This window comes from Mandrillus leucophaeus, unplaced genomic scaffold (assembly GCF_000951045.1).
Source record: "Mandrillus leucophaeus isolate KB7577 unplaced genomic scaffold, Mleu.le_1.0 Scaffold3, whole genome shotgun sequence".
NCBI lineage: Eukaryota > Metazoa > Chordata > Mammalia > Primates > Cercopithecidae > Mandrillus > Mandrillus leucophaeus.
The window spans coordinates 4,762,728-4,788,383 of record NW_012103142.1 but is presented as its reverse complement, the minus strand read 5'-3'; the positions used below and the strand labels follow the sequence as shown (position 1 = coordinate 4,788,383).

At 52.6% G+C, this 25,656-nt stretch overlaps 2 protein-coding genes across 5 annotated transcripts in view; one reads left to right on the top strand and one right to left on the bottom strand.

Moving 5' to 3' along the window:
• CCDC167 (coiled-coil domain containing 167) overlaps nucleotides 1–15,835 on the top strand; it is a 27,769-nt gene extending 11,934 nt beyond the window's left edge. Inside the window, exons 2-6 of one of the 4 annotated variants that reach the window (XR_001006735.1) lie at nucleotides 9,669–9,763; nucleotides 9,996–10,048; nucleotides 11,558–11,657; nucleotides 13,362–13,578; nucleotides 15,653–15,696. Coding sequence is in view for 2 of the 4 variants with exons in the window: in XM_011986621.1 (XP_011842011.1) it covers nucleotides 9,669–9,763; nucleotides 9,996–10,048; nucleotides 11,558–11,657; nucleotides 15,653–15,668 (264 nt within the window). In the remaining 2 variants the exon portion in view is untranslated. Of the gene's footprint in view, nucleotides 1–9,668; nucleotides 9,764–9,995; nucleotides 10,049–11,557; nucleotides 11,916–13,361; nucleotides 13,579–15,652 lie in introns of those variants that run through there. The other 3 variants (XR_001006736.1, XM_011986621.1, XM_011986622.1) reach the window with 3 other exon arrangements.
• Nucleotides 13,331–25,656, bottom strand: part of CMTR1 (cap methyltransferase 1) — a 54,323-nt gene continuing 41,997 nt past the window's right edge. The window contains exons 14-24 of the mRNA XM_011986623.1: nucleotides 24,058–24,114; nucleotides 23,228–23,285; nucleotides 22,653–22,721; nucleotides 21,218–21,349; nucleotides 20,178–20,300; nucleotides 19,405–19,496; nucleotides 18,630–18,698; nucleotides 17,188–17,235; nucleotides 16,309–16,421; nucleotides 15,590–15,698; nucleotides 13,331–14,828 (exon numbers count right to left, since the gene is read on the bottom strand). Of these exons, the coding sequence (XP_011842013.1) occupies nucleotides 14,696–14,828; nucleotides 15,590–15,698; nucleotides 16,309–16,421; nucleotides 17,188–17,235; nucleotides 18,630–18,698; nucleotides 19,405–19,496; nucleotides 20,178–20,300; nucleotides 21,218–21,349; nucleotides 22,653–22,721; nucleotides 23,228–23,285; nucleotides 24,058–24,114 (1,003 nt within the window). The 3' untranslated portion in view covers nucleotides 13,331–14,695. The remainder of the gene's footprint in view (nucleotides 14,829–15,589; nucleotides 15,699–16,308; nucleotides 16,422–17,187; nucleotides 17,236–18,629; nucleotides 18,699–19,404; nucleotides 19,497–20,177; nucleotides 20,301–21,217; nucleotides 21,350–22,652; nucleotides 22,722–23,227; nucleotides 23,286–24,057; nucleotides 24,115–25,656) is intronic.

Genomic DNA, 25,656 nt, shown 5'->3' with positions numbered 1-25,656 from the left:
CGACAGAGACCCCATCTCAAAAAAAAAAAAAAAAAAAGAAATTTGTAGAAAGGTGGCTACTGGCATTGGTTCAAAAGCTCACCTATGTCAGGGTTGATATTTCTGCATTATCTTAGCTGTTTCCTCGTGGTCACAAGATAGCAGCCACAGCTCCAGTCGTAAGATTCAACTTTAAGTCAGGAAGGAGGAGGAAGGAACAACACTGTCCCTTTTATCAACAAAGCATAAGCTTCCCCAGGAATCTCCTAGCTGACTTCTGGAACGTCTCATTGACCAGAACTGGGTCATGAGTAAGCGTAGCTGCAGTGAGGCTGGGAGAGCATCTGCTGAGGTTTTCCACCTTCTGGAGTAGAGGTGGGCAAAGGAGCTGGGGTGGGGAGTTGGTGTTGTCTTGGCCAGTTGACAGTATCTGCTGTAAGGAATAAAAGCTAATGCGAGTCATTGAAAATTCACTGGAATCCTTACCAGAAAAAGAGGGCAGGATCGGCCGGGCGCAGTGGCTCACGCCTGCAATCCCAGCACTTTGGGAGGCCGAGGCGGGCAGATCACCTAAGGTCGGGAGTTTGAGACCAACCTGACCAACATAGAGAAACCCTGTCTCTACTAAAAATACAAAATTAGCCGGGCATGGGGGCACATGCCTGTAATCCCAGCTACTCGGGAGGCTGAGGCAGGCGAATCGCTTGAACCTGGGAGATGGAGGTTGCAGTGAGCCGAGATCACGCCATTGCACTCTAGCCTGGGCAACAAGAGCGAAACTCCGTCTCAAAAAAAAAAAAAAAATAGGGCAGGATCACTGACCATGTGGGAGAAGTGGTAGGCTGAGGGGAGAGAATGGCCTAGGCCAGGAAGAGCACCGGAAGGCTTGACACTTGTGGTTATTTATATGGTGCCAGCCACTGCAGTAGCCTCGGTGGGGCAGGGCGGGCAGAAGCACCAAGTGTGGAGCACTGCTCTGGAGCAGGCTGTATACAGGGCTCAGGGGAACCTCCCAGTTTCCTGAGACAAGGGCTAGGAGCAGGTGAGTGGACTGTCAATAAATATTTGCTGAAGTGGCTCGAGTGGCAGGAGGAAGCATTGAACCTTCCACCCTGACGTCTGGGCCCAGCGAGTGACTGGGTGGTCAGAGGTGAGGAGGTCACAGTAGAGCAGGTGGTTAGACGCCACCTTGCTGGGAGCCCAGAGCCCCAAGCCAGGGGCTGGGAGAAAGGCTGGCAGCACGCAGAGGACTGTTCAGGGGCCGCTGACCATTAAATGAGCCTCACCTGCTGTCAGGCGGGAGCGACAGGTCGCCATTTCTCGCGGCAGGTGATTTCTCGCGGCAGCCTGCGTCTGGCTCTGCGCCACTTGACGGGGGTCAGGAGACTAAAACCTCATTACCTAGCGCGGCTGGATGGCGGCGTGTGTGGAGTGGCTGTCTGCCAGCATCTTAATTAATGAATTCATAAGGCTCGGGGTGGATGCCAGTTCTTGAAAAGTGCTTTGAGCCTTTCAGCGATGAAGAAGCTTTTGCTAATTTATCAAAAAATAGATATCGGGGGGAAAGAAGAGAAAACAAACCCCACACCACCCTCCAGCCCAGGGACAGCAGGGGTCTTCGGGCGCGGACTGACTCGGGCGTTACTTGTAGGGCTGGCTCGGCCTCCGTCTCCGCACGGGAAGGCGTCGGGACTCGCGTGGGCTGCAGCGGCTCCCTCGCCTTTCCGACCTGGCATGGGGGTGCGTGTCCAGGCAAGTGACAAGCCCCTAGGCTCTCCCTGCTCTTCCTGAAAATTGTTCATTGATTAAAAACTGGGAAGGTCAGCCGTCTTCAGCTGCACACTCTGCGAGAGAAATCCTCACAGGGCCTGTTGATGTGGGGAGCCATGGACGGAGGTTTGTTTTCTGCCCCCACAGAGCTCTGTGAGCTGCCTCCACAGAAAAACATCCCTTAAACCATGTGGGGATAATGGGCCCTTTGGGGTTTGAGGCTGGTCACCTGGAAAATTGAGGCCCAAGACCCCCGTGTGACTTGCTGTGGAGCCTGAAGGCCCCAGATGGAAAGCCCCTGCACTCTTGCCAGAGACCATCTGGGCAGGCACTTGGCTGCTTTACCCATTATAATAAATGTCCTGGGGTCTCCTGACGTGCGAAAATGAGTGGATTTTCAAAAATCCAGTTCCCAGGCTGCTGGGGCTGGAGATGAAACAGCTGACACCACTCTCCTGGCTGTGAATTAGCAAGTGAAAGGGAAGGCTTCAGTACTGCTGGGGAGAGAAGGGTTTCTCAGGCCCGAGTAGCCCACCTTTTTCCTTCTCCAAACTGGATCTGTTTTGAGTGAATCTTGGAGGGTGCTCTGACAGTCTAGGTGATCTGCGGCAGGATGCCTGGGATGTTTGTGAAGCTTACTGAGTTGGCTCAGTGTAAGGGCAGACGCTGGGCTCCTGTCTCCTCTGTCTCAGCAAACACATTTCAATCAGGGCTTTCCCTCACAGAGAGTATCTGTTATGTAGACAGAAACTGAGCACAGCCTCGTACAAGATTATTCCAAGTAGAGAATCTGCTGAAGCCAGATCAGTGAGCTTAGATGGGCTTCAGCTGGGATGTGGAATGACTGTTCTGCAGAACCCTTCTTTGTCATGAATGGTTTCATGAGGGATTTTGGAGAAAGAGCTTGAAGTGGTGGAAAGAGCATAAGCCCTGAAGCAGAAAAACCCAGATTCAGGCTTCAATTCTGCCCCTTCCCAGTTACACGACCTTGGGCAAGGTGCTGAAGACCTCTGCACGGGAGCTTGCACCTCTGTAAGATGCAGATGGGCCCTTGCACAGTGGTTGCAGACACAGGAAGCTGCCCACAATCTGCCCAGCTCCGGGGGGGTAAGGTGTGGAGGTTGTGTCCAGGAGCTAGGGGTCCCTCAGAGCTGGTGAGCGCTGCCTTCTCCATGTGGCATGGTGGTTAAGGGCACAGACCTGGCTGCCCAGCTCCCAGACTTAATGCCTGTGTGATCCTGGACAGTTACCCATGTCTGAGTTCCCTCCATCTGTCAAATGTGGATGCTAATACCGCCCACCTCACAGGGTTCTTGCAAGCATTACGTGAGTTAATCAGTGTAAAGCGTGTAGGTCAGTGCCTGGCACACAGCACAGACTACAGAAGTGTTGCTGCTGCTGTCACTGTTGTGGTTCCATTTTGTCTGGACTTTTGGTTTCCAGAGGCTGCTTACACTCATGCTGTCACGCAGACACTGGAGACTCCGTGACTTGAGCTTGGCTCAGCTACCCTGGCACCACGCTCTTTGTTGGAAGGTCTCAGTGCCCAGTAAGGACCTGGCCAGCCAGGTGCAAGGTATGCCCCATGCCACTGCCTGACCCTATGGCAAACCTGTCACTCACTGGCCAGAAGCTCATAAGAGTAAGGCCGGAGAGACAGCAAACAACTTCCTAAACCAGAAAGCAGAGTGGCCTGTGTGGCCCAGCGCCAGGCCCTGGGGGTGCCTTCTGCCCTTTCCCAGAAAAAGGTCTGGCCCTAGACAGTGGCTCATTAGGGAGTGGGCAGAGAGCCACCTCCCCGGCCGTCTAGATGCTCTGTGGGAGCACCATTCAGTAGGAGAATGGAGTGAACGGTAGCCTGTGGCTCCAACTGTCTCATGCTTGTTGGCAGAAGAAAAGCTGCATATGAGGCCCCCAACAGCAGCCAGCCCTGGAGCTGGCACCCCTTAGCTGACCTGGCCAGATGCTGGGCGGTTACCTGTGCATGAGCTGGCAGGAAGTTCCCTGCCCCCAGTGAGGCCTCTGTGGGGCTCTGATTCTGAGAGGGCCTACGCTCCTGAAAAGATGCCTCACGGGGATTTCAGACGAATCTTACAGTTTCTCTTAACACAGTAGTTTTACGGCATATAGGACCCCAGGGAGACTTCCTTAAAGCTCCCAGAATAAGGTGATATTCCCCAAGTCAGGCAGCAGAGGGGAGTTTGCTTTTCTGCCTAGGGGCTGCTGAACTCCAGGCCCGGGTGCTTGCAGGAAGAGTCCCTCCCCCTGCTGCTGGGCATGAAGAAGCCATTTCTGCTCTTGGCACTAGCCAGCAGGACTGACGGCCCTACTTGGCTAGGGTCTTGTCCCCAGCACCCCTCAGGCCTACAACATAGCCTCTGCGGCCTTGACTGCCGGGCTGACTTTAGATCTTCTCATTCTTCTGCACAGAGCACCCCCTCTGTGGAGGGCCTTTGGTCTCATGGGTCTCCTCGCTGAGCTCACTCCTCCACCTAGCAGGCCTCAATTCCATGCCCCAGGCTCTGATACTGAGAAGCAGCAGTTCTCATACTGACTTAGGCAGCATCACTACGGGGCTTTTCTGTTTAAAGAAGACACTTGCTGGGTCCCAGTCCCCAAGGCTTCCCCTGGGGCGCTTCCCACCTTTCTACCTGAGGGAGGCTCCTTCTCCATTCCCTGCCTCATATGCCTCTTTTTCCTTCCTCCTCCCCTCTTCGTGCTTTGTGTCTCCCCTGTCTAGGCAGACTGCCCCCCTCCGCCATCACCCCAGGCAGTTTTTAGCCACTGCTGGTCTCTGGGTGAAGAACAGACTTTCTCCCATGACACCCTTCACATTCGTCAACCTGTTCCTTGGCCCCCTGGACCACTTGCACAGGGCTTCACACAGGTCTTCACACAGCACCTCCAAGGGCTCAGGATGGGCCAGATGCCAGGAAGCACAGTGTGCTGGCTTACAGTGGGTTCATACCACCGCCTCTCTTACCTCCTGGGGTCCCCTGAGCCCCTGCAGATCGCAGCCCTGCGCCCCCTGCTGACTCATCTCAGTGACTGGGACACAGTGCTCTTTTCCCCTGTGTAAAAATTGACCTTGGTTTTCTGAGTATAAATATAATGCATGGGTGCTTCTTAATGTTATTGTACAGCAGGGGGCACCTGCTCTCTGCCACCACACTGTGCCTGAGTGCCGTCTAGGTCTCTGTCTTGGCTGTCTCCACTTTGCTGGTTACAGTCACAGCCAGAAATGCTGCCCCCTGATAGCTCCAAGCAAGTCCTGGCACCTGAGCCAGCCATGCCTCTTCCTGCCAGGTGGCCCTACTATGCAGCCTGTCGGGCAGGAGTCCTGGGAGCCCCCATGGCCTTCAGAATATAACTTTCCCTTCCTATTGGGCTTGGTTGGATCCCTTCCATGGGGCCTCTTCAGGCTGCCTAGAACCATGGTGTGGGTAAGCCCTGGTTGTGGCTGCTGGGCCTCACCTACTGTTCCACATTTTCTCAGATGCCCACTGATGCCCAGACTGCCCCGAGGCTGTTCCACCTTGGACATGGCTCCAGGCCTCTCACGCTAGGATTCTACCAGGTGCCATGTCTGCAACCTGGCCCTGGCTCCAGAGGCCCACCCTAGCTTTTTCCCCGGGCAGGATCGCAAGGTTCCCACCATGCCATGTTTAGAGCAAGTGAAGCGAGGTGGCTTGTGGCCTGTTGCTGTTCTGACATCTACCCTGGGGGCCCTCCCTGCTGAACCCTTTCATGGACTGGGAATGGCCACATCCGAGCTAGAGGGGCCCTCCTCCCTGCGCTGCCAGTCAGCAACCCATGGAGATTCCTCTCCACCTCATACCCCTGCTGTTGTTTTTGTTTTGTTTTGAGACAGAGTCTTGCTCTGTCACCCAGGCTGAAGTGCAGTGGTGTGATCTTAGCTCACTGCAAGCCTCCACCTCCTGGGTTCAAGCAATTCTTCTGCCTCAGCCTCCTGAGTTGCTGGGACTACAGGCATGCACCACCACGCCTGGCTAATTTTTGTATTTTTAGTAGAGACAGAGTTTCACCATGCTGGCCAGGATGGTCTCGATCTGACCTCATGATCCGCCCACCTTGGCTTCCCAAAGTGCTGGGATTACAGGCATGAGCCACTGTGCCCAGCCACACCTCTGCTTCTATCACCTTCTCTTACTCTTGCCATGGACTAATTAGGTTTTCTTTTTTTCTCCAAAGATCCAGTGCAAACCACTCTCTGGTAATAAAGATGGCAAATACTTACTGAACTCTGACCGTGTAAAGCATGTTCTGGGCATCTTACCTGTATGGCTCCATGTCATCCTCACATAACTCTTTGAAATACGAAACGTGGTTATCTTTGTTTTACACACGAGTCAACTGAGCACGGAATTAAGGGACTCGCCCGGTCGTACCACAAGTGTGACAGAGCCAAGGGCACTGATCATAGCCCATGCTCCTTACCACTCGCTCACCCGGAACCACCATTCCAGGCTTCTGGGCACTTGAACTCCCAACTGCTTGCCCAGTTCTGGCACTTCTAGAATCTTCTTAATATTTGTCTCCTTATCTGGTCCTAACCCCCACGTCTTCTCTCCTGGTCCTGGCTGTCTTGTCCTCTGTTGCCTTCAGCCTGGTGGTGGCAGGGAGAGAGCTAACCAAAGACTGCATATTTGCCTCAGGTCGTCTGCAAAGTACATAATCGTGTGCATGCAGTTGAGAGTTGGCTGAAAATCCAAGTCAGGACTTCCTTTAAGACCCCCTTTCTGGGTCCTCTCCCACCTTTCAGGCCCATCCTGCTGTGTCAGCTCTGCTCTGTAGCCACCACTCCTGACCCCAGCCACAACTAAAAGAGGCATCTGGACTTACCTTCCCTCCCTGCCTCTGTAGCCAGGTCCCCCGGAGTCTCTCCACCCATGTTGACAGCTGGCTCCTGCTTCAGCAAATGCTGCAGGGTGTTTGATTGTCAGCTTCCCGAACCAGGCCCAGTGCTGGGGACCCAGCAGGGTCACCTTCTGAGGATGGGTTTGTGGCCTCTGAAGAGCCTCTTGACAGTTTTAGCCTCCCCTCACTCAGCCCACATCAAGCAGCTGGGTTATAAAGAAGGGGAACTTGCTATTTAGAAGGGAATCAGAGAGAGCTGTCAGCAGGACATAAATATTCATAGAGGGAGGTTAGAACTTGAGTCCCTAAAACCTTGATTTGTGTTCGACCGTTTAAGCCTCATTAAAAAGTGGCAAATGAAAGTGGAATATTCAGTGGAACTGCAGATAAATTGGGCTTGTTCAGATAAAGGCCCCCGACTGCCAGCTCTGCAGGCTCTGCCCAGAGCATGATAGCAGATTGGCTTGGCCACTTGTGGTTTGCCAACCTCAATTTTAAGATTTTGCTTAGCATGAGTTCCTGGCCCTGCTCTGGGGGCAATTACCACTTGTTTGGGCACTTGGTAGCCTTCCAGAGGTGATGAGGGATGGAAGTCCCCAACCTGCTCCCTCCCCAGAATGACATGCAAACCAAGGCCTGGCTCAAAGGCTGTAAGGAGAAATCTCACCTAGGACTAAGACTTGCACTGGGCAATCTGCAAAGCGCATAATTTATGTGCATGTCTAGTTGTTTCTCCTTCTCCTAGCTTTTTCTAGCTTCTGTGGACATGAGGAGGGAGGGTTTCAGACTCTTGCTACATGAGACCTAAACCGTCTGTCCTAGCCCCTCAGTTCCACCCAAGCTCAACTCCACTCATTGTGGCTAAAAATACAAAGACTGCAGCAGGCTAGGCCTTGTGGTGGGCACAAAGAGGAGACAGATGGTCACTGTTCCTTCTAGGACAGAAGCTTTAGACTCAGGCCTCTGCCAGGACCAGGCAGGTCACATATATAAGTGGAATGGGCCAATCTGTGGGCTAGACCTGACCTACGGGCTGCCAGTTGGCACCATCTAGAGACCCCTAGAGTTTGGGAAGATAGGGTTTGGACACAAACAGGAGGGCAACAAAGAATACACTCAGCCTCATGAAGGAAGGACTGGTTAATTTGCCAGGAGGAGGAGGGTGGAATGCACCCCCTCCCCTGCCATAGCCAAGGGCAGCAGGGAAGCCTGGTGGAGGAGGTAGGGCATCAAGAATTAAGCTTTATTTGTGCTCAAGTGGAATCTGGTTCTCTGATTGTGGTTTCTACACCATAGGAAACTGAGTCTCAGGGTACTCTGGGGCTGGGCTGTGTGCTGGGGGTGCTGCTGTAAACGGGAGGCCGCATGGTGACCTGAGGCACTGGCATGGGGCTGCCACTCTTCCCTGAGCCTGGCTTCCCTGTGTTCATTTCCCTGCTGCGCAGGTTCCAGGTAGGCCTTTGGCCTCCCCAGGGACAGCCCCATCTCCTGGCTGGGTCTGTTTCCCAGGACTGCCCTCCTTTTGGGTGCCCATTAGCAGATAAATGACACAATTAACCAGGCAATTAACTCAAGGCTCTGCGGTTGCTCCCTCTCACAGGGCCCTGCTTATGGGGCCGGGGGTGGCAGTGGTGGGGCTGCAGGGCAGGGGTGGATGGTGTGTCATTGCCAGGCCTTCCTCAGGAAGAAGGAAAAGTGGCTGACATGAAAGTGGCTGAGATGGGTGTTCTCCAGAGAGAGAGGCAGAAGGTCCAGAGACTTGGAATGTGACTCCCCTGACACCCAGCCCCAGAATGCCTGCCACCATCTGACCAGCCATCCTGGGAGGCAGGGATCTTACCTGCAGTCATTTATTACTAACCCTGCAGGGGCTAACTCCAGAAGCAAATGGGGCAGAGAACTGGCTGAGACTGATAAGGAGAGGAGTGTCCCACCCTGACTCCTCAGAAAGTCATTCCATTTGGGGGACCCCCATTCTTCCATTCATGAAATAGAGGTCTTATTTGCCATGTCTCCTAGGGAAGTGACGAGAATGAATGAAGTCAAAGATGGGAAATGGAGCATTATGGGGCTCCGAGGCACTATTCAGTCAGCTGCTGGGAGGGTCACAGAGCCCCCCGAACCCTTCTACCCACTGACACCCAGGCTTGCGCCAGCCAGAGAGATGGCCAGCTAAACACCTGGAGACTGAGTCAGACACAGGAAGATGGACTTTCAATGCCAAATGCATGGTGCCAGGACCCAGGTTTGGACAATCCAGTCCAGTATGTTATTAAACATTTCTCCACAACTCAAATATTTCCCCAAGAACACTTCTCTGAAACTCTAATCAAACCAATGGAAAAAACAGATACCTTAACTATTTTGCTACCTTGATGGTAGGTAAAGTTGTTGCTTAGGAACCAAGTCAGAAAGGAAGAAAGGTGTTTTTGAGGATTTTGCTCAGTGATTTTTCTTGATTCTCACAGAAAAATGTTTATTTTTACAACTTGAACTGCTAAGTTATTAAGATGAAATATGTCAATGAGAAAAACACCTTTGCGTTGCCCCTAGATGTCTAATCACCTGGCCCCACATGTGTGGAGTGTCTGGAAGCCAGAGTTTCTTCACAGCGTCTCCGCCACTCTAGGATACACTTGTGGGGAAGGTGCATGCCGTGTTCAGGGTTCTGGTTGCTCCTGTTGTGGGCCCAACTGGGGCATCATGCTGGGGAGACAACAGATCAAGGGGCTGCTTCTCTCCGCCCCCAACCTGTGCTTGGCCCAGAGGGCTGGGCCAGCTGGGAGACCCTGGGCAACACCCACTGCTATTTCCAGCGTGGCTCAGGCCACTGTCCTATGCAGCTCAGAGCTGAACCACGTGGAGGCAGAGGACAGCAAAACAAAGATACTCCAGGGAAGATAGGCCTGGGTGCCCTGCCCTGCCAAAACGAATGGAGGCAACACCTGTCCAAGAAGACTCCCGGAGGCCCTGCTTCCCGGTCCCAGTGTTTTGAGAGCTAGAAGCCTCAGCAGCCCACCTCTCTGTGGCCTTTGTTTCAGATCGATGGACTAGAGGAGAAGCTGTCCCAGTGTCGGAAAGACCTGGAGGCCGTGAACTCCAGGCTCCACAGCCAGGAGCTGAGCCCAGAGGCCAGGTAATGCTCCTGCCCAGCTACCCCACCCTTCCCCATCAGGCCCCCACCCCTTGTATCTATCCTGGGTCCCCCAAAGTAGACCTGAGGCAGAGGGTTTAGATCTGACATCTTAGCTTCAATGTACCCTCCTCCCCCGAACAAGACCCAAGCCCTGCCAACCTGGCATGCCAGCTGCCCCTCAAGTGGGGAAGAGGAAAAGGATTTGGGCCATGAAACTCCTTCCCCCTCACAGGAGGTCCCTGGAGAAGGAGAAAAACAGCCTAATGAGCAAAGCCTCCAACTACGGTAAGAAAGTTCCTTTCAGTTACCAGCCCCAGCCTCCAGTCCCCAGAGCCAGGAAGGGTCAGAAGCCCAAGGGGCCTGACAAGGCAGCAGGGAGCAAGGGGGTTCTTTGGGAGGGAGCCCGCCCCCAGAGGCTGCAGACACCCCTGCTAGGCCCAGCAGCCTGTGGGAGAGCGGGTTTGTTGCTTTGTTCTAAGGGAGGATGAGACGGCCTGTGGGTCTGTCTGCTCTTTGGGATGAAGGGATGTGGCCGTGGCCAGGTCTAGAAGACACTCATTCACCCAGACATGGGAAGTCTGCTCTCCCCCCAGCCCAGCCCACCCCACCACACCCTCCCAGGAAAACCGTGCAGTGGAAGTGAGGGGTAAAGGATGCCGAACTTCCCACGTGGGTACGGCAAGGGCTCCTGTGGGTGGAGCGATGCCGCCACCTTCTGGGCGCTGGGGGCAGAGGCAGGTAGAGGCCAGGCCCGGCGGGGCACTAGAGGGCGGCTGGCAGGCTGGTGGGCTCCCTGCTGAAGGCTGGGGAGGACCACGGTCTACAGGTGCTCCTCAGACTTGTCTGTTGTGTTCTCGCCTGGGGGACCAGGCCTGGCCAAGAATCAGCCCCAGGAAGGCGCTAATGGCAGGGAGCCCCCCAGAAGCGCTGGTCTGAAGAATGCCGTAGGCACAGTACACACCTACTGGCCCTGCCTGGAGTTCAGCATGTCTGGGCTGGGGCAGCCTGGGCCCTGGACTCAGTCTGGCCTGCCCAGAATAGCTCTGCAGGTGTCTCCTTCCGCTGCCCAGGACAGACAGGGATGGGACATCCGTTTCCCTTCAAGTTTAGCGGTTTTCACACAAAACCACACCACCACTCAATTTAGCCCTCACAGAGTACCCTCTACTTGTGTGTCACCTGGAGGGGATACTTAGATACAAGTGTGGCCATAGAGCAGCAGGACTGATTTCCTCTAGAGTCAAGACCAGCTGCCTCACGGACACAAACTGCATCTTAGCATCCCTAGATTCTGCTGCACCAGGCACCCGGCAGAGGGCAGGGACTCAGGAAACACGCGGCCCACCTGGCACCTCCTCCACTGTCGGGCCCAAGGAGGCCCCAGGCGCCCTCAGTTTCTGAGGTGGAGGAGATACCTGGAGGGCTGAGCACCACACAGCCAACCCCATGACAGGCTAGTGGACTCACCTGGCGATGTCACACCACCTCCTAGCCGGGCTTTCAGGTGTGGCATTTTTGGTGACTCCTCACCCACCTCATCCTCGACCTCAACCACATTTAAGGAGCAATAGTTGAGCAGCACTGGGCATTGGGACTTTATTAGGCTGGGTCTGTAGCCAAAAGGATGTCAGGATTTGGGCAGATTAAGAAGGGCAGGGTCATTTTTATGGGTAAGGAGGTGGCTGGGTGCGTCTCTGCCCTCAGCAGTGTGTACCCACTCATTGGAGAGGCAGAGCAGAACAACAGGTGAGCCTAAACTGCCTGTCCCATCCCTATCACCCTCTTTCCTCCCAGAGAAGGAACTGAAGTTTCTTCAGCAAGAGAACCGGAAGAACATGCTGCTCTCTGTGGCCATCTTCATCCTCCTGACCCTCGTCTATGCCTACTGGACTATGTGAGCCTGGCACTTTCCCACAACCAGCACAGGCTTCCACTTGGCCCCTTGATCAGGACCAAGCAGGCACTTCAAGCCTCAATAGGACCAAGGTGCTGGGGTGTTCCCCTCCCAACCTAGTGTTCAAGCATGGCTTCCTGGCGGCCCAGGCCTTGCCTCCCTGGCCTGCTGGGGGGTTCCAGGTCTCCAGAAGGACATGGTGCTGGCTCCTCCCTTAGCCCAAGGGAGAAGCAATAAAGAACACAAAGCTATTCCCATCTGCTGAGTACATGTCATGGTCTGACTAGCGGAGGGTGGGGGCCAGGGGCAGGAAGGGGCAGCAGCAGGGGCGGCACTCAGGAATCAAGGAAGAAGAGATGTTCAAGGGAAAGCTCTGGCTTACAATTTAGAATAGAGGAGAAGGCCCCTAGCTCGAGTGGGAAGTAAGGAGACAGTGGGAAGCACTTCCCAAGCCAAATAGTGGGAGTTACTTCCAGGGCTCGGGCACTGCTGGGGCTGAGCAGCAGACATTGTGCCACCTGTCCATCCCCCCACCACACACTGTCATGCCATCCAGTCAGTGCCATTGCTTGTAATTATGGCAGAAAAAGTGCAGTCTGTGCAGTGAAGGGCGGCTTGGGGACTTGAAGTGGTCATGTGGCAATCCTGGGGGAGTGCGGAGTTAATCCATCTTCGATAGGCAGGCAAGGCTGGAGAGGCTGCGAGCGGGCAGCAAGAGTCATGGTAATGACCAGACAGACTTACGGTGACAGTGGCTAGTAAATCAGGTAGGGTTTGTAGTGAGAAGGAGGGGTGGGGCTGATCAGAGGAGGAGCTGTGGCAGGAGCAGCAAACTCAGACATCCCCCTTACCCTTCCACCCCCCAACTCTAACTCCTAGCTTAGGAATAAGGAGGGGAGCAGGTAGGAGGCTGCAGCAAGGCAGAACAGAGGAAGGGCGTGGATGGCTGAGATGAAACCAATTAAGTAGGAAAAACAAGGGACGGAGTTGCCCAGGGAGCTAAGGTCATCCACAAAGGACTCTTGGGGCTAAAGTGAGGAAGTCCAGCAAAGTGAAGGAGGACTTTGGGAGGAACCAGCACCAGGGCGATGACTAACTGGTAGATAAATCAGCTGGGAACAGAGAGGGAGGTGCCTGCAGTATCTGCATCCCCCGCCCCCAGGCACAGCCCCCTGCAGGCAGAACCAGCTCTCCTTGGAGGGAAGGCAGGCTAGGGTCAGTGAAACCATCTCTCCCTCCCTCTTTCCCCCAAGTCTAGTGACACTAATTGGTCTGACACCTCTGTTATTTTAGTCACACAGACTGATCTTGGATTGTCACAGTGCCACCATGGAGTGAGATGTGTGATTTATGTAAGGGGGGAAGGTGCCTCTCTGCCCTCCCGGGGCTGTGGGTTCATTCATCTGCAGTCCCTGCTTCTAACAGGAGCTGCATAATTTCCCCCAACTCTTCTTTGGGCCCCCTCTTGAGCAGCAAGCAGCAGCCCTGGGAGCCCTGCAGGGGCCCAAGAGCTTGGACAGGCTCCGATTAAACAAACCCTCTTTTCTCTCCTCTGCTTTGAGTAGCGCTGCCTCCCCTTCACTTCTGACCCAAGCTGTTTCATCCAAGCCAGTCTCAGACCACAAAGCACTGAGGACAAACAGCAGCAGCCCCAACACAGAGCCACACAGGCATTAAAAATATGTTTATCTTTAATGATCCAAGATTCTGCAAGACACACTGATATACCCAGAATTGGGTGGAAATACAGCATCTCAGCTGTGCTGCTGCCAGCCTGGGGGTGGGGAGCTGGATGCTGGCTGAAGGACCCCCATGGTGAAGTCGATTCCAACCTCACGGGAGCCTCAGTGCCCTATCTCCATGGAAACCAGCCTGGCACTGGGATGGGGCCCTAGGGAGCCTGCATGAACATCTCTGAGAGGTACTTCCCATTAAAAACAACCACAGGTGCCCTCCCCCACCCCAAGCTACGGCCCAGCTCCCCCTCCTCTCTGCATTGTCGGACAAGATAAAGGAAATGGGAGTGACCACATAATGACAAACAAAAGCAGACTGTACCTCCTATTAGGGAAGAAAAAGGAAGGGAAAGGGTAGCAAGGGAGCTGCACTTCCAGCTCAGAATTCTGTCAAGACCCTAGAGCAGCTATGGCAGACAGTGGTGCATGACTGCCAGAGGGCAGTGCTACCCAAACCCCTGGAGGTACCCTTGGTTACTGGTGGGGCCACTGCTGCTGTGGGGGAGAGAAAGACGGGTCTTCAAGGCTGCTTCCTGCCATCTAGTGCTGCCCAATGTTTGGACCAAGAGGGGATGGGACCTAGGATGGCTCTACAACTCCATACTCAGTACGAAAGAGAGGGCTCCCAGGATCTCAATGTGGTATCAGGGACGGATGGCCCACACTCCCTCCTTCCCACCCTGCTGGACTGTCAGACCTCTGAGCTAGGAAGAACTTCAGGGAAGGCCAGGATGAATGGGGGAAGGAGACAAGAAAATCGTCTCCAACTTGGCATCCAAACAGTAAGTTCAAAGAAACAAAACTGTGATTTTTTATAGCAGGTTCTCCTGGCCAGCTCACGACAGCAAGTCTCCACCCACTCAGGGATGGCCCAATAAAAAGTTGGGCAAAGCAAGGGCATGGCTACCCTCAGGGCAGTGCGTGGAACTCAGAAAAGTGAGTCTACAGGATGCAGGAGAGAACAGCAGAGCCCACAGCTCTGCCACTCTGACATGTCCTCCATCGGCCCCACGTGCCCTAGGCACTGACCTCATACCTGCCTCAGGAGCAGCTTCCTTCAGGCTGAGTCCTGGCAGGGGAAAGTTCCCAGGCAGGTGTCCCAGAAGGAACGTGGGAGTGTTCTCTGCAGGGCCCTGCCTGAGCTCTTCAGGGGGATGGGGAGGAGGCCACCCACTCCTCATGCCAGGTGCAGTGCTCCCCAGTCCCTTTTCAAGAGGGGGAAGAAGCCAGCACTATGGGCCCCAGGTGGCCCTGTCTCAGGAATGACAGGGCATTCTGCAGGGGTGGCGCATCCTGAGGCTCTTAGGCCCTGTGCATCTGGATGAAGGAGAGGACATCCTCCTTGGACAGCTTGTCCTGGTCCTGGGGCTTCTGGGAGTCATGCACACGAATGCCATCCCCCCACTCCCAGAAGAGCCGGCCATAGTAGCAGATGCTGGGAGGAGAGGGAGGGGAAAGAGGTTAGGGGACTGCACCCAGATGGCACAGAGTCAAGTGTTCTTAAGGGTGTCGCGCGCAGGGATCTGTCAATGACTTTAGTTGAGGGTCTTCCCCCTGGCAGGCAAAAGGTACCCAGTAGGCCCTAGCTCTGCCCTGCCTCCCAGAACCAACTTTTCCCAACAAACAGCTGTTGCTGCTAATTGCATCCAACTGGATTCCTACAATGACTGATATTCCTGGCTTATCTGTCTGTGCTTCTCTAACAGAACAGTATTAGTAGTGTGGTGACAGAAAATGTCAGTGGCTAATTACAGGCACATTAGGGCTGCTGGGGAAGCCTATGACCAACAGTCTAATGGACACCGGGTCCTAAAGAGGGACAGCTGGGACCCTGAGTGCCAAGGGGCAGGGCTGTGGGCCCTCAGCATGTTCCCACCATCAGGCCAGTGTTGGAATGTCACCGAAACGTGGCTGCTCCATGGGGTGGATACGCTGCCCAGATGGGCCTTCACAGCCAGGCCCGTAACCATCACAGCAGGTCCAGGCATCATGCTTCCCTCACCAGCTCTACCCAGGCCCAGCCACACCTGCAGGGGGCTGCCATCCCCACAAAGGTGTTCTCAGGCCTGTGCTCAGGGGAACCCCTACATGGGCAACAGTCTCAGGAACCAGGGTGTGCCCCAGGACAGCTGGCTGACATCCTGCAGGAGTACTTGAGGCTGCTAAGGAGGGCAGGCTTGGAGGAGAGCTACTTACTGAAATGGGGCAATGGAGTCTGCGGGGAGGTCAAAAGTAGAGTCCTTGGTTTTCTTGTTGTAGAAGAACTTCTTCTTGAAGCTTTTGCTGAATCCCATAGTCCAGGGCTCTGACGGGAGGAAGAGGGGATGAAGCCCAGAAGGGGACACAAAGCACTTGTGGAGGACAGGTGCGTGCCTTCCTCCACTCCTGGTGGCCTCCCCGCAAAAGCAAGCAGGGAACAGCCCGTGAGGCAGCAGCCTTCATCACCAGCCCAAAGGGGCTCCAGGAGAATGACTAAGCAATGACTTCTCAACGACCCCATCCCAGTCTTGCCAACCTGCCATCAGGGTAACATCTCTAGGACTCTGACAGATATAGGACTCTGTTAGCCAGAGGGCTGTGAAGAAAGGGGGATGCAAAATGGAAGAAGCCAAGCTTGACTTTCTGGATCTGTGCTGTCTACTGAGAAGGCCCTTTTCCTGCCGTGAGAACAACACGTGCTGTGTACAAGTTGAGCTTCTCTCCCTATTCCCTAACCAACTCCCAGGGCCCATGGAAGAACAGAAGAGGCTCAGGGAACACTGTCCCCTAACATACACCTCAGAGAAATGCCAGCCTAGCTGCTACCCACCTTAGCTGGGAGCCCTTCGCTCTGGCTCAGGTAGGGTCTGGGCCCATCACCTGGTGGGGAGAGGGGAGAGGGGAGGGGATGGCGGGAACAGTCCCTCCTCACCCACCATTCACTGTCCTGACGATGTAGAGGCCCATGGGTACAAAGTGCCGGTCATCACGCCCTGTGTAGCTGAGCTTTGGGGTGCCACTGGAGCCCTTGATGATCTTCATCTCCAACCTGACTTCCCCAAGAAGGTATGTACATGAGAGAGAGAAAAGGCCCTGGCTGATAAAATTAGTCTCTGACTAATAAAATCACCCCAACTGTAGTATCTGATCCTGGTTTGACTTAAGACGAAACTGAGGCACAGAGCCGAGTGAGTGGGTGGCCATGCTGAGTTTAGAATTCAGGTCCTGAATTCCTACTCAGGCAGTGGAGGCAGGGGAGTAACAAATGACCCTGCTGTGTCACTGCTGCTTGGAGGATTTCAGGGTAACACCAGTAAGGGTGAGATCTGATACCATGGGTGCCCATGGCAATACTGTGGCCACTAAAGCGTTAATGTAACCTCCACATAAGCACACCCAGGAGACAGATCTGTGAGCACCCGCACACCACTAAGAATATGAGGACGCATTTATGCCCCTTCTACCCCTCCAGGCTCAATTTCTCTCAGCACCGGGAGCTGGGATTTATGGTATTTCCAGCAGCTTGCTGCTCTGCCCCTCGCAGGGCCCATCGTAACTGTGACAGCATCAATGAGCCCGTATTTCTGCCTGACACAGCCCACCTGGCTCCCTCCTGATAGGATGCTGAAGCAGCTCTCAGCCGGGGGGCTCTTGACTGCAGCGGTGCTGCAGAGAGGCAGATGAGGTGAGGGGACCACTGGAGCCAGCTCACCACCCCACCCCTGACCCATCTCTATGAAACGGAGGATGACTCCAGGACACGGCCGCACCCCCACCTCCTCTTGAATCTGAGCTTCACCGGTCAAGTCACTCACCTGACAAAAATCTTCTCCATCTCTTCCAGTCTGTACACCTCCTTCACCCTGCGGGTAGAGGGACAGAGACAAAGGCCTCCTGGGGGACATTCTCGTCCAGGAGGCAGCTGGGAGGCAGGAGACTGCACCTGACCTTGGCTTCTGCCCCAGGCCCTCCCTGAAACCACCCAGCCCACCGGCAGCAAGGACACCGAGCCTGCCCTGTGGCTGTTCTACACAGACAAGCCCTGGGTTTCAGAGCTGCCAAGCAGCTCCTCAGGCCTGTGTCAGGGCAACTCGGGAGTGAAACTACGGATACTGGAAGACAGGAGGGAGAAAGAGGAAGAAAAGTCTGGCAGACAAAGATGTCTCTGTCAGCATTCTCACCCCCAAGTCATCTTCACCATCACCAGAGGGGAGAAAACCAAGGAGTAGGCTCTTGCCCAGGTCTGTCCACATGGATTTTAGGCCTTCCGTAACAAGTTACTGCTAAACAGTCCTAATAGTCCTATTATCCACAGCGGGTGGGGAAACCCTAACAAGGATGCAGGGCTCCTGTTTGACGCCCACGCTCAGCTCTTGGGGGTCCTGAACATGTCTTTGGAACTGCTAGTGGGGAAGGTTCCCAGAAATCCAGCAATCAAACCACAAGCAATGAAGGCAAGGTTGCCCCTGGGAGCTGTCTTTCAGGACCTAGCAGACAGGACATTTTAAAGTGCAGACAGAAATTCCTTTGAGACTTTCACATGCCACCTATAAAGTGCATTCTCAATACTGAATTTAATTTTAACTAAGTAAATTTATGTTAAAAAGAACAAAAATAATGTGGATAAAGTGTAAACAAGATACCTCAGTCTCCAGCCACATGAAGCCCGCAAGAGCAGGGCTAAGCAGTACCCTTTGGCAATAACCTCAGACCTCAGCCTACCCTGGAAAAGTGTGTCCTCCATCTGTCTCCTCCTGACTGTTCTCTTCCTCCTTTCCCTCTCAGGGTCCTGGAACTTTCCCACTATCTAACATTACAACAACCCTGGCCTTCTCCCTCAGCACTGGGGGTCCCATTCCCTCAAACCATTCTTCTCTTTTTCATGTTCAAAATTCCCATTCCCTCAGCACCCATTTCTTACCTGAAAAAAAAATAAAAAGGCCAGGTGACGTGCTAACAATGCTCAAGTGGGAACGGGTGATTCATGAGGTGGGCTGGCACTTTCAGAAGCATGTGCATCTTAACAAGGATGCCTTAACCTCTCGGAATGAAGTTCACCCACTGCCAGGCAGGATGGGGAGATGCTCTGGGGCAAGTCACCTACCTAGCGCCCTCAAACAAACTTCTCAGCAAGAATGGTCTTGTCTCTAACACCAACTTGCCTAGTGCCCTCCACTCAGCCCTCCCATCCCTCACTGGACAGAAGCAGCAGGTACTAGCCAGAAAGAAGCATGGAGGGGAGGGACCACACGCTCACCTGATGGGATTCATGTCAGGCCGACTGGGCTTGGAAACGGCTTTCACAAATTTCTCGGCAAGCTGAATTCTACAATCCAAACAGTCTCTCTCAGAGGCAAGCCAAGGATGCCTCCACCAGCACCCCTACCCCCAGGGCATTTTCACAGCTCCAGTCAGAGAACTTTCTGAATCTGTGGCAAGACTGCTCCAAGAGGCAGCACCCATGTCCCCCAGGATGCCCGCCCTGCCCTTCTCCACCGACGTCTTTATTCATGCCCCACCCCTGTGGATTCTGACCTCTAATTTCACTATGTCGGTTGGTTTTCCTGAAGTATGCCTTCAGCTGTGCTCAGTCACCTCCACTAGAACTTCAAGTATCATCTTTATTGTATGTGTCTGCCCTGTCACCCCAAAGCATGGACACCACAGTGCACCCACTCAGATGAAGCAACTTAAATGGGACCACTCAAGCACAGGATATTTCTTCCAAGGAGTACCCATCTTCCCACAAGGTCACCCTCTTGCTCAACCTTAAATACCTCAACCTGAGCAGCTGTGGCAAAATGGAGTGTGCTGGTATCTCTGATAACCAGGGCCCAAGCCCTAGCCAACTCTGAAGTGGCAACACCAATTCTCACCCTGACTTTGGGACCACCCAGTGGGTGGGAGAGGGAAACTCAGGATGTGGACAAGCAGAGAAGGCCTGGGTGAGGGGCCACACCTCAGGAGGCTGCTGTCCTCCCAAGCTGCCCTGGCCTACCCCCACCCTCCCTACCCTGGGGCCCAGGTCAGACCGCTGGTTAAAGTGCTGCTCCCGAACATCGGTGCCATTCAGCACAAGGACATCGAGGATGTGGATGGCACTGATCTTCCGCTGGGCCTTCCCCTAGAAGGATAAGTAAGTACACTGCCCAATCTGCCAGGCGTCAGCCTTCAGGCCCCACTAACCCCCACCATGGCATGCTGGCTCCATTCCGCCTATAGCCAGGGGAAAGGTAGGGCTCTAAATGCGGGATATTTCTCTTGTCTCCCTCCCAGCTGCTTCTCAGAACAACTGGCCTGGGCTTCTGAGCAGGGTAAGATCCAAGGCATTGGGTGATGAGGCCCCTTGAACCTCAAACCCAGTGAGGTTGCTGCCATGGCACTCCAGCCAGGATCTGGCTTACACCCCTTGCCAACTGTTCCTCCTGACTGTGCTGAATGTTACCATATAGATTTCATACTCATGGCTCCTGAGAAATACCAAAGTCTCTTCTTTCCCAAGGGATCTCTGGTCAAAAACTAAATCAGCTGCTAAAAAATACCCCGTAGACTCAGTAGGGCCCTCAATGCACAGAGACAATCGAGGTCTCCTCTGATGCACAGAGACTGCGCTCCTCCTTACCTGAACCACTGTGGCTTAGAGCAACTGCTCCGGGAGAAGAGTCATTATAAACCCTTAGCCCAGCCTTCGGCCCTGTCAGCCACCACATAATGTAACCAAGTTAACTCAGGGCAAAAGGCCAGGTTCAGCAGCTCCCTAGTCCCCTAGCTGCAGGGCCAACACTTGAGCAGAACCATCTCTGACCTCCCCTTTCAGCTCATGCACAATTTCCACAGATAGCAGAGTGTCCCGGGGCAGCTCTGTCTTCAGGTCTAGCTTGATCCAGCGGTCTGACTGGCGGCCATCCCACGTGTAGATCTGGGATTTCTATAGGCAGAGAGAAACAGTCAGGTAAGGAAGGCATGGACATCGAAGGATAAAAGGCTTACTTCTCAAAAGAGCTTTTAGTTGGCAGCTATAAACTGATGGGACTGGGAAATGTCAGAAGAAAATGTCTATGAGAAATTAAATCCATTATACTTTAGTGATAATGATAGTAGTGTTCTCCAGTGCCTCTGCAGAAGAGAAGCAGAGATCTGGCTCAGCCTTGGAACAGGTGCAGGGTACCACTCAAAAGACCTAAGTCCATAATTAGTGGCCCTCAAAAAAGATCCAATTTCGTGTATGTCTAAGGTGGGTTTGGTGAAGAGTCCAGAGAGCAGAGAAGGAGAGAGTAAGTAAAATGAGAAAAAGACAAAGTGTGAGAGGACACAAAAGAAGTAACTGAGGAAGACAGGATCAAATTATATAGAAACACAAGTCAAGAGTTGAAGGAAAAAGCAATGACTTTACCCAGTTAAGTAAGATAAAGAGCTTGCCAAGGCTCTCCCTCACCTCATTTTAGACTCCAGGGGGCCCAGGGTAGGGACAGGAGTATCTTTGCAAGACGGGGGATGGCATGGGGTGGTGGTGGTGTTGCAAAGGAATGGCTGCATGGACTCAAGCCAGATTAGCCTGCTGACCACGCTGCTAGCCTGGGAAGCTCTGTATCATAAGAAAAGCGGCAGTGTTCCCTTTAGCAATGCACAGAGTTGAAGAAACAAATGAAAGAATGAATGAATGACACTTGGCAAACTCAGAGGAAGAAAGGAAATAAAGTTTCAAGAAATACCTTCACTAGAGTTAAAGCAACAGCTACTTAGTGCCAAGAGAACATGTACCAAGTGTGGCAGGCAGCAGTCCAGATTCCCACAAAGGGCAAATCCACCATCCCAAGCTGGGCAGGAAGCCAGCTGCAGACTTACCCCCAGGCCGATGAGGAACTTCTGCTCACTGCCAGACACCATGCAGCGGTAGTCAAACACGGGGCGGATCTTCTCCAGGGTTTTAGAGGTGAGCAGTGTGGGCTTGTAGCTGAAGATGTCAATCTCAGTGCCCTGCAGCCACGAGTCAGAGAAAACACTGTCAGGTTGGGGGAAGGGACAGTATGGGTGCCTATATGGGCTGGGGGCAGGCTCGACAAGGCAAGGGACAGGAAGCATTGGCTCTCTGAAATATGCTCCCCTGTACCCCCTTCTCTACCTAACTGTGCACTAAATGGGATCTATTTCCATCTGCTTGGAATGTTCCTGTAGGACCTATTAGGAGAGGCTGGAAAAGTAAAGAACACTGAGTCCCCAGGTACAGATCAATTTACCAGACCTATAAGAAAATGTCACCAGAATATAAAAGCTGCCCCTTCAATAAAACTAAAAGCAAGGATTCTCCAGCAGTTGGTTTGAGAACAGTTTAGTGATCTCTTTACCCCATTTAGAAAATTGTACACATACTGGCCGGGCGCGGTGGCTCAAGCCTGTAATCCCAGCACTTTGGGAGGCCGAGGCGGGTGGATCACGAGGTCAGGAGATCGAGACTATCCTGGCTAACATGGTGAAACCCCGTCTTTACTAAAAATACAAAAAACTAGCCGGGCGTGGTGGCGGGCGCCTGTAGTCTCAGCTTCTTGGGAGGCTGAGGCGGGAGAATGGCGTGAACCCGGGAGGCGGAGCTTGCAGTGAGCCGAGATCACGCCACTGCACTCCAGCCTGGGAGACACAGCGAGACTCCGTCTCGAAAAAAAAAAAAAAAAAAAAGAAAATTGTACACATACTATTCTTTTGAGGGCATCTTGAACCTCGGTCTCTACTCCCTGACCCCCACAAAACCAGCACAATTGCCCATGATCTGGGCCAGATTTAAATGAGGCCCAGGTAAAAGCTGGAGGTTGAGTGGTAGGAAGAAACAGGGCAAAAGAACTCTGAGGACCAGGTCACCAGAAATAAGACTAAGAAGCTGGGGTTAGGCCAACCCTGCTGTGGGCTTCCCTGGCAGCTCCCTTCACCCTATGCCCAGCTCCCTTGTCTAAGATCATCCTACACTCTATGTCTCTTTTGTAGGCAAATCCCACAGGACCCTGAACTTGCCAGGGTGACACAGCCAGAACCACCCTTTGGGTAGCAGGAATGCTGAGCACAGGCACTGAAGATGAGAATCTTCCATTGGCCTGACTCTGCTCTTGGGGAATTCAACACCCTATACCAAAGGTTCCCCACTGTGGCAGCCTTAGCTCTGCCCCTTAGAATCCATGAGGGGCATCTGCACAAACCCTCTGAAGGCCATGCATTTGGGGCCTCAGTGATACTATCCACATCTAGAGACAGATCTCTAACTTTTTATTTCCACCACAGATACCAGTCTTACCTGGATTAGCTCAAAGAACTTTGACTTGGGGTCAGAGGAAGAAGGAGCCACACGAGCCTGGTCTGGGATCTGAAATAAGACAGCAAAGAGCCTTGACTTTCAAATGCCTGTTTGACCGAGGCTGTGTATGAGTGTACGCAGGTGGAGGATAGGGTCAGACTGGGGAGGAGGAATGGCACACAACAAAGGAGGCTAGGCTGACAGGGATGGAGGTGGACTCACTGCTCCCTTTCAGACCCTGTGGCAATGCACCCCAAAGGCTACTGCCCTTTCTCTGGGGCTCTCGGTGATCAGTGCTGCTACATGGGGCCACCAGTTGCAAAACTGATGCCAGTCCACCTCCCCACACCCCACCCCTTAGTCCTTTCTGACCCAGCTGCAGGGTCAAACCTGCAGTGAAAGGGCCAAGGAGGTAACTACCAGCAATGCTGAGATGTCAACCTCTGGGATGCTGTGAGGGTAGCATGTATTTTTGGATGCAGAGAGACCCTAAGGTGACAGGATTGGGAGTTAACCCCATTCTTCTCTATGGCTTCCCTGCCCCGAAGCAGCAATGGGCTGGGGGAGACACTCACCCCCCAGAGTCGGAGGCACTCCTTCCGGATCTCTGCCTGTCGAGGCTCACTCAGTGTCCTGGGAATATGAAGCCAGTTAGTGATTAAAATCTCTAAGAGGCACAGAAGTGCCCCCTGTGCACCCCTCACATCCCACAGAGAGGAGGCCTGAATGAATGAACATGTGAGTGTACACATAGACACTATGCTGCCACTGGCCCAGCGTGATTACAACACATGCAAGGCTCTCCTTTTGAAGACAGGAGCTCAAACATACATGAAATGGGATTACCTGCCCTTCTCATCACAGTGGGAAAGGAGAAAGTGCCCTCCAGACCACCTGGATGCCAGGGTCCTCTCTGACACCCCTTTTCAGTCACCCGTCAACATGTTCTAGCTCCTCTTCTGCTGACACAGGCCATACTAAACCTGTCCCAGCGGATGTCACCATGCCCCACAAGGCTGAATTAGCTTATGTTCACCCCCTACCAGAGGTTTCTCTGATCAGTCCTACCTCTCCTCTCTTGATCACTCTTTACTCTGTGTCCGCTGAACATTATGTATTCTATTTGTGCTATGCCACTGTACACCCTCTGATGCACTGTTAATAAACTTTCCTGTATCCTTTTCCTGGGTTACTCTTATCTGCCCAAAGACAGTGTAAAGTATTTGGGGACAAGGTTCATGTCATATGCTTCTCTGGCATCCTTCAGAGACCATAGCAGAGTATGAGATAACAGTAGGTGTTTTAAAATGTTTGTTGAAATGAGAAAAACAACCAGCTTGGGGGGAGGAGCAAAGCAAGATCTTCCCTTGAAACAGGTGGTTTCTGAAAAGTGGGCAACACTCACGTGTCTTGAACAAAGGCATGGATTTTCGCCAGAGCTTTGATCTGCAGACCACAGTGGCTAGAAGAAAAAAAAAATTGTTTGATCTCAGGATTACCAAAAAAGACAGGTAACTGACATCAGGACAGAGGGGTTAAACTGGAGCAGTGGCCATCTACGTTTGGTGAAGGAGCTGGAGAGTTGAGAAAGAAACCCACACCCCTACCCCACAGTGCAGTTATGTGGGGCTTACTGAAGGATGAGGGTAGAACAGGAAAACCGAGTCACTCAGTTCTTAGATCCCAAGTCCTACTAAAAGGAAGCTTCTAATCCCACCCTTAAATCATCTGAGAGTAGAGGTGAGCTCACTCAAAGCCCAGGCTCGGTTCAACTATAGACTAAGCTTACTTGACCCATGTATAGTAACAGCCACCCTTTCTACTTTAGTCTTCACTGTTCTTTACATACAATGTCTGGCATTTAATAAAAAATTATGAGACATATGATGAAGCAAGAAAATGCTACCCATTGACAAGAGGGAAAACAGGCCAACAGAATAAGACCCAGAGATGGCCCAAATGTTGGAATTCTCAGATGGCGCCTTTAAGATAACTGTGATAAACATGTTAAAAGATCTATTGGAAAGGGTGAATGACATATATAAAAAGGTGAAGATTTTCAGCAAAGATATAGGAACTGTATTTTTTAAAGGCAAATAGAAATTCTAGAAATGAAAATATGTTCGAGATGAGTAATTATTTTGCTGGGATTGGCAGACTGAACATAGTAGAGGAAAGAACCAGTGAACTTGAGGATAGACATGTCAACAGAAACCCAAACTGAAACATAAAAGAGGAAAAAAAATGAAAAACAAAAAAAAAGGATCATCTAGGTATTGGGGACAATAGCAAACTGCTTAACATAAACATAATTGGAGTTCCAGAAGCAGAGGAAAGAATAAAACAATACATTAGGCCGGGTGTGGTGGCTCACGCCTGTAATCCCAGCACTCTGGGAGGCTAAGGCTGGCGGATCATCTGAAGTCAGGAGTTTCAGACCAGCCTGACCAACATGGCGAAATTCTGTCTCTACTAAAAACACAAAAACTAGCCAGGCATGGTGGTGGGCGCCTGTAATCCCAACTACTCGGGAGGCTGAAACAGGTGAATCACTTGAACCCCAGAGGAGGAGGCTGCAGTGAGCCAAGACTGCACCACTGCACTCCAGCCTGGGCAACAGAGCGAGACCCCATCTCGAAAAAAAAAAAAAAGAATACAACAACATATTGACAAACTAATGGCCAAGAAATTTCCTGAAGTGTTGAATGAAATCAATCCAGGGATCCAAGGTCAGTGAACCCCAAGCAGAATAAATACAAAGAAAACCACATATAATTGTATCAAGGTTGATATACTAAAAATAACAGATAAAATATTAAAAGCAGCCGGAAGGGAAAAAGACACATGACATACAGGAAAACAACAGGAATAATGGCTGACTTTTAATCAGAAACAAGGGAGGCAGAGAACCATGGAATCATATCTTTAAAGTGCTAAGAGAAAAACATCAACCTCAAATTCCATACCCAAGAAAATATCCTTCAAAAATGAAAGGGAAATATAC